Source organism: Bactrocera neohumeralis, chromosome 4 (genome assembly GCF_024586455.1).
Source record: "Bactrocera neohumeralis isolate Rockhampton chromosome 4, APGP_CSIRO_Bneo_wtdbg2-racon-allhic-juicebox.fasta_v2, whole genome shotgun sequence".
Taxonomy (NCBI): Eukaryota; Metazoa; Arthropoda; class Insecta; order Diptera; family Tephritidae; genus Bactrocera; species Bactrocera neohumeralis.
The window spans coordinates 39,311,481-39,319,999 of NC_065921.1; the positions used below are offsets into that span (position 1 = coordinate 39,311,481).

At 33.7% G+C, this 8,519-nt stretch overlaps 1 protein-coding gene and 1 long non-coding RNA gene across 2 annotated transcripts in view; one reads left to right on the plus strand and one right to left on the minus strand.

Moving 5' to 3' along the window:
* Positions 1-1,509: 1,509 nt before the first annotated feature.
* LOC126756461 (uncharacterized) overlaps positions 1,510-8,519 on the plus strand; it is a 25,925-nt gene continuing 18,915 nt past the window's right edge. The window contains exon 1 of the long non-coding RNA XR_007666582.1: positions 1,510-1,672. This is a non-coding gene — a long non-coding RNA (uncharacterized LOC126756461). The remainder of the gene's footprint in view (positions 1,673-8,519) is intronic.
* Positions 7,390-8,488, minus strand: LOC126756453 (neuropeptide-like protein 31). Its single transcript, XM_050469522.1, has one exon. It carries the CDS (start codon positions 7,808-7,810, stop codon positions 7,502-7,504), a length of 309 nt encoding a protein of 102 aa, XP_050325479.1. The 5' UTR covers positions 7,811-8,488; the 3' UTR covers positions 7,390-7,501.

Below are 8,519 nucleotides of genomic sequence, written 5' to 3' on the forward strand. Positions count from 1 at the left end.
CCAAATGACGGACGTTTTACTTGAACGCCTCAATAATTTCTGAGAATTGGTCAATTCAAACACGACAGCATATTTGAGGGGGTTTCCTTTAAGCTACGCTCAGGGTGACAAATTATAATGACAACTCACTTGCTGTTTTACTACAACTAATTTTGGAATAATTGTCAATAGTACGTAAAATGATAACTAGTCTTCGAAGAGGCTACAACAACTTTTATAGCACTATAGCACTTCCTTCAGTTTGAGTTGGCTATGAATATTTTGAAAATCTTAACTGAGTACTAATCACGGATCAGATGAAAAAATTCTCCAAAATCGGCATGCTTTGCATTTACGATTGTGTTTCAATTATTGATGACGAGGCTCATTTCACACGACCTGTTGCTGTTAATAAGCAGAAAGGCATGTTTGAGAAACAGACAATTCATTCCACTACAATCTACATACATATATGCACATATATAATAATAACTTGTCATGTTTTGCCCGGCGTTAGCTAATTAATTTCTGAACAGATTTCAATTAAATTTAGCACACTGTGTCTTGTTTGACCCAACTAAAAAGATAGGTTAGTTTATATGTAAATTATTTGGGAAAAAAATATAAATTTTAAATAGACGTCTGCTTAACAATAAAAAAGAACAGGTGACTTGTAAGGAGGGGCAGTTTCGGTTTAAACTAACATTTCATATTCTAGAAACTCGCAAGAATCAAAGCCGAGGAAGTACCTTGTGGTGTTGGCAAAACTTTATATTAAGGTACGGAAGGTACTGGTTTCTTCCATTTTAGGTAGGAGGATACACTGCTTTTAAAACGATTTTATTTTTGAATTTCAGTAATTTGTCTTACATATTAACCAATAGATGCCTTTTAAAGTGAACTGGACGTTGAAAAATGTTTTGGAATGTTTTATGGGAATACATTTTTATCAAGGAAATAAAGCCCGAATTTCAATAACATACCTCACAGATTGACCGATATATACGGCGAAAAATCAGCCATTTGTACTGGGGTCCATATATTTGGTGCATGTTTGCTTGAAAGGTTATAGTTGGATTTCAAAATTTTTTTGGTCGAAAGATGCAGTACATTGAATATCCTATTTATGCAAAGTTTTATTCTGATAACTGCAATAATTTCTGATTTGTATAATGCAAACTGAAAAAATATATTTTTTGTAAATAATAAGCAAATTAAGAATATAATCATTTGGGGTACTCACAACCTGTCGTAAAGCATCCTAAAATCGTAAAATTCTAAATTTTTACACTTGCTTAAAAAAATTGTTCTTAGATTTCATACAAAAATCAGTTTACACATTTACAATTCTCAATGCTATGTTTTCGAATCGTTATAACTTATAACTTTATGAGACTTCTGAAAACCCTAAATATCTGTGTAATATGTTCTAAGTATTGTATTTTATTAGTGATGCCACTGGAGATCAACCAAACATCATTCTAGGGATTGAATGTTATGGAAAATATGTACCATACAACAAGCCCATTTTGCTATTCCTAACAACAGCGACCACTTGTTATAAGTAAAATATAAATCTCAACATAACTTGAATTTTTCAATAATTTTATACCAACGTAATAATTAGCGCTCCCGTAATGTGCAATGTGAAAAGTCGTGTAAACTCAGAGTAAGAACGCCTCGCACATAAAAGGTTATCGCTGATTCATTTCACTTTTTTTCCGTCTGAAAATACTTTTTTAGAATTAAACTCTGAGTAATAAAAGTTGCTTCTATTTTAAAAATATAATTCTCCTTACCAGAAGACAGCAATAGTGCATATAGTAACTTGTGAAATCTAATTAAAAAATTAGAAAACTTCAGCGAGTTAAAAGATTATCAGAATTCTGCTTCGCAATTAAATGCTTAGACGCTTTCATATGTCGACCGGATAAACAATTAATTTTGATGTGCTTAAAAGCATATAAATTTTAATTAAATCAAGCAGAACAAAAACATACAAATGATTATTGGATAGCAATTGAACACAGATCGCTTTATTTAGACATTTTACTTGGATGATTTATTGTTCGTAAAAGTATATAGTAAAATAAATAATAAAGTTCTATCTATAATGTGTAATAAACATTACAATCAGAAATAAATAATACAGTTTGGGAATACCAACGACTGTAGGGTTCTTGACCGCATTTAGACACGTGTGTCTGCCTCTTACATGAATCCGGCTAAATAAATAAATAAATGATAAATTTATAACTTACATATTATATTTATTCTGAGAGTACACTTATGTTATTTAATTTTTATGCTATCGCATTATGTTGTTGCAGAGTATTATGTTTTTTTAAGCACTTGAAACTAATCAGGATAGATATACAAATAGACATGTCGATGATATGTAAATGACGATATGTAGGACGAGTTGAATTCCGACTAACTGCCTGAAATAAATCAAATGAAAATATGAAACTATGAGGGCATGGTCACACCCCCTAATAAGTCTGATCTCACAAACCACTAATGCTATGTCAACCGTATAGTAAGTAGCTGATATCGGGGTATAACTACACTCAATCCTCATACAACAGTTATATTTAAAGCTACTAAAAGTACGAAAAGTCCCTACCTAATACGTCCGAAGCATTAAATTTTACTGTGTGGAACGGAATGGCTTTTGGTAAATGAGTTAAGCCTCCCCCACTCCGAGAAAAACTGGCGCACCCTAGCACAACTCAACTGCCCTGAGAAATACACCACACCTGGGGACAAATTGAATATCACCACCGCAGATGACAACTATCTAATAACTAACAAAGTCCGGTGTGTGACAGCCTTACCCCACGGCGCTCACGGATCAAATGAATGCGTTGATCAGCGTGCATTTTGCACATCAAGATCCATTTTGGCCTTTCTATTCGACACTGTGCCACACTTGCTACGTTCGACATCGTTCCACCCGCGCCGATTTACAGCGATCCAACACAGTTCGACGCGATAGGTTATTAAGCTATTGTTCTGTAAATAAAGGATCATTCAAAATAAATTGGTCATTATACCCTGAACAGGGTATATTAAGTTTGTCACGATGTTTGTAACACCCAGAAAGAAGCGTCGGAGACCCTATAAAGTTTATATATAAATGATCAGTATGTTGAGCTGAGTCGATTTAACCATGTCCGTCTGTCTGTCTGTCCGTCCGTCTATATATATACGAACTAGTCCCTCAGTTTTTAAGATATCCCTTTGAAATTTTGCAAACGTCATTTTCTCTTCAAGAAGCTGCTCATTTATCGGAACGGCCGATATCGGACCACTATAACATATAGCTGCCATATAAACTGAACGATCGGAATCAAGTTCTTGTATGGAAAACTTTCACATTTGAAAATGTATCTTCAACAAATTTCGTATAGATTATTTTCTAAGGCAGCAATGTAATCTCCGAAGAAATTGTTCAGATCGGTTAACTATAGCATACAAACTGAACGATCCGAATCAAGGGCTTGTATGGAAAACTTTCACATTTGACAATGTAATCTCCGAAAAATTGTTCAGATCGGATTACTATATCATATAGCTTCCATACAAACTGAACACATAGTTACTAAAAGTAATGCACCTGTGAAGGGTATATTAGCTTCGGTGCAGCCGAAGTTAACGTTTTTTCTTGTTTTAAATTCACAAATACATCTTTTCTTTTTTAAAGACTCGCGCGAGGGTGAGTGCAAATTGAAATTCCCATTTTATTCATTAAAGATGAGCGAAATCCAGCCAAGACTAGAGCCCATATAACACAAATTTAAATTAAATTTGAATCTTTCAATTTAAAGCATTTGAATTCAGAATCGATAACGTTATTGAAATAAAAGTTTGCACAAATAGTGTCTTTTATTAAGTTCGTAACTAAGTTTTGGATAGTTTTTTTTTTTATCGAAAACGCAATTTTATTGTTAGGAAATGGTTAAAACTTTATTGTTCGAAGTCCATCGCTACTCACAACTTTTTCCCATCTTTATGCCAAAGATCGAATATCATTACGATAAAACTGTTGATCTGGTGATACCATGTATGATTCAAGCCATTTTGCGATGTCGTCTGCTTCTGAGCCATATGCTATCGAACGGAACAATTATTAATCGGTGGAGCAATATCCACTGCAATATGGAGTAGAACTTCCAATTTAAGCATTTTCAGGTAAGTTTTAACGGGCTGGGTAACCTGAGTCTGATTCGCTTTGAAATGGCTTGGCGGGTTACTCCCAATGTTGGAGTAAACTCTTCTTGCAATTGACATGGACCCTCATCGTGCAATGTCTCTGATTCACCGTTTTCAACGGTTTTTGGCCTTCCTTCATGCGGTCGGTCGTGAATTAAAAATTACGGCACGTCCTTTCACAATGGTCAGCATCTCCGCAAACTTTTTGGAGTTTCTAATGTGTTTTAGCCGCCAGTTCTTTTGACTGGAGATCATCATGGTAAAGAAGGTGTTTCTCGCGCTTCGCTCAGCTTATGGTCAACATAATCGAACAACAGAGCGTACTATGCGCAAATATAGCACATGAAGACCGTGGAGAGTAGATTCGGCGCCGTTCATCGTTGGACTAACTTATGGAACAACTTGGCTCATTTTACATCGAAATCTTAAATTGAAAGTGTACAAAATACAGCTTGTGCAAGCACTGATGCCGCCCGATATAAATTCGTGTAGTATATCAGTAGTTCATACTATTAATGGAATCAGTGCAGCTTGTCTCCCAGCCCCAAAATTCCTTATATATTGACTTCTGATTTTCGCAAATATGTGGGATATTTTTATAAAAGTAAACGGACCAGTTTTAGTACAAATTATATGTGCTAGCTAATATAATGATTCCAGAGGATCGGAAAGTCTTATATTAGCTGATATATTCCTCACATACTCAATATACATATTATCTTTTTAGTTGAGATTATTTCACGTATATGTTATTTTTTGACTGAGCACGTCCTTAATTCGACCCGGAAATTCCACTAAGAATTATGCCAAAGTGTTATATTCAATTTTTAGGCTTACTTCTTGCGGCGAACATTACAGTTTTGAAAAAGTAGACGGAAAAGGGAAGCAATCAATAAGAGAATTTCAGAAAAACTACAATACCGTGAATGCTGTAGAAAACAATAGCTTTTCATGGAATGAGGTAACAGAAATATAATGGTTTTAACAGAGATATATTTTGAGGATCATGGAAGAACATTCGACCGAATGTACTAAGAGCGAAAATACTCTGCTGATATGGATAAAATAATGAGATTAGCAAAAGATCCGGTTTAGATAAGGTAAATGTGGAAGGTGTGATTGAAATAGTTCAAGAAACAAGAGCTAATCCTTCGAAGCAATTAGCTGAGCAAGAAGAAAACAAAAATATTGACAGTAGTGATTTCGAAGAACAGCAGAACATCTGATGGATTTCTTAAAATGGAGTTTGACTACTATAGCTGAAATTATTGAACAATGAACTAAAAATTATCCAAACTTTGATGGGATTTCAGTTACAAACGCAAGATGGAGTATTATAGATGCTTTTGATCTTATCAACTCTTTTAACTGAATAAAAAAAAAACGCAAATTACACTGAAGCCTTCTTTTAACTGAATGATTACTGACTTAAAGTTTTAAGTTTAGTATATTCATTTATATTGTTTTTCTAAGATTTATTTTTTAAACAAAATTATTAAACTTAATATCAAGCAAATTTTCTATCCACATATCTACCCCCAACCCCATTATTTACTTACTTACATGATATGATTATAATAGCCTGGTTAAGCGCTCTTTCGCATTATGTCTTCTATGCTTTAAGCGGGGCCTTACTGTATTTTAAAAGTAAAATACATATATCTTAAATATGTTCTTTACGATGTAAATTTGTGTAACGTATTATAGAAAAATAAATATATATTTTACACCAAAAGTTAAAAAGCACCGTTAATGTATATAGTATACTGTTGAGTATATATAATATTCCAGATTGTATTAATGTTTAATAACTTATATTTTTAATTCGACTAAAACCGGAAATAAGTTAGTATTTGGTGACCTAATAAATATAATATTATTACTATTCAGGTTGAACTAAAATCACAGACATGTATAAAACATAATGTCAAGTCATAAACTGAAGACTTAAGACACAAACTTGCCAGCTCTTGAGAATTCGCAATGAATTCTGTATTGATGGCAAGGAAAAATGGTAACAAATTTATGACATGTTATTTAATATTTGCAAACAGCGCATGCGAAGATTCTGAGCGGAACTAAAATATACGCGCTATTTCGGTTTTAACTGCATACTTTTAGGCAGTGCAAAAAAGCGTTAAAATGAAAATAATATTAAATTCATATTTTCTGTTCTTTATACAAATGAATGGAATCCGACTATGACCTTGTCGACAAATTAATTTAAAGTAGCCTACACGTTTGAAACTTATACATTTACAAACTGTTCTCAACATAAGGAGGTTTACTGTGTGTCGGTGAATGTCTATCTATTTAGTGTGGAAATGCGCAACTAACCTAAGCTCAAATAATTGTGTTGTGGTCGTGTTAACCATTCTTAATTAGAGATTAAGTTGTGCAGTCGCGAGAAGTCGAAGCCAAATATCCAAGAAAGCCTTTATAAACATGATTGATGTAGTGATTATTGCCGTCAATATTGATAGCCCCATTAAAATCTATTTCGTTGCTGATATTTTTAGCTTAAATTAAGACATTTAAATTTAAAAGAATTTGCTTGATAAAGTTTTGTGATTTTCTATAAAAGTGTATTTATTATCGACAAATTTCGGTGGATGAGCCAGAATTCTTGAATAACATATTAAGTAGAAAAATTTGCACAAAACCTCTTCTAACCAAGAAGCTTCTCACTTTGCGGGACCGCCGATATACTGTAATATATGCGAGTAGCTGAAATACAAACCAAACAATCAAAATCTCGCTTTTTTATCAACATTTTTTACATTTACAAAACTTTCACATTTTTATACAGGATAAAAAAATTGTTCTATATATTATATTATATTCTAATACTATATATTTGCCATACAAAACGAACTCAGTTCTTATATGAAATGATTTGTCCATGTGAAAGGTATTTAGTTTCTAATCTTAAATTGTTTGGCTTTCCACTTTTTGCTTTATTTTAATCAATTAATCTTATTTCAAATTATTGAAATTTTCTCTAAGATACATAACTGAGCACATACTACCAATTACGGAGTTTCTGTACTAAAATTTTAAATTTTCTTAAATGCCATCTTTGGTCTTCTAAAATATATATACACTGAAACGCTAATTTAGTATTGGATAAGCTGACTTTGAAATGGAATAAAAATTATTTCACACAATATCGCGCGCTTTTAACAGAAAACATGATTTGTTGTGTTGGCAACATTTTATTAATTTTATTTTTGTAGTACGGTAAATCACAATTTTAATTTCACAGTGCAAATTAAAGACATATATTTTTTTATACATTTTTCGTCATTTAACCATAATAACCACCACGACGACCGCCATATCCACCATATCCACCGCGGTATCCACCATATCCGCCACGATAACCACCATATCCGCCACGATAACCACCATAACCACCACGGTAGCCACCGTAGCCCCGTGCCAAGCGATCGCTTTCGTTCTCATGTCCTTGCTGCGCATCGGCATCAAACAAAGTTAACGGTTGTTCGGCTGTCTCTAAAGTGAGCACAGTATTATCGCCGACGGGATTACCGCTGGTGCCGACCAGCATCGCCACTAACAGAACCAGCACTAAGCAAACGACGAAAGCACGCATTTTTACTGAATTATTTTGTGTTAAGAACGGTTCTGAGTATGTGCTAAGAAACTTCCCCTGGAAGAGTCGAAAACGGTTTGATTATACTCGGAATATAACTTTGCATTTATATGCAAAAATTGCAATTAATTTTTGTCAACACTTCGTAAAATAGCTTTGCATATACGATTACAAATCGACTTAATAAACTAAATGATATAAATAATGGGCGAAATGTACATTACTTGAAATGAAGTCTCGAACGTGCTTATTGTAAAAATAGAGAAAATGTACAAGTACTATATAAATTGAAATTGAACAAGTAAAAGTAATCAGATGCGCCTAGTAATTTACAGACTGTCATGTCATGCAATAGCAACAAAAACAAGTCAAACGACGAAAACAACTACTTGATTTGGGGCGGCTGTTGTTTACTGCCGATACCCCAGCTGATCGGTGTCATCTTCTCATTTGTGGCGATTTTGATTTTCGCTCTCTCATTTAGTAATGTATCACCGCTATGATAGCATTGAAGTGACGTCTGTTAATGAATGAAATCGATCAGTTGTAACATAACGATGCTCTGTGCATTGTGTGATGCAAGCATATCACTTGAACGCCTCAGTAATTTCTGAGAATTGGTCAATGCAAGCATGGCAACATATTTGTGGGGTTTTCTTTAAGCTATGCTCAGGGTGACAAATTATAAGGTATTAACTCAGAAATGATA

Coding starts and splice junctions, on each gene's coding strand:
- LOC126756453 (XM_050469522.1), bottom strand. CDS start 7,810: ATGCGTGCTTTCGTCGTTTGCTTAGTGCTGGTTCTGTTAGTGGCGATG.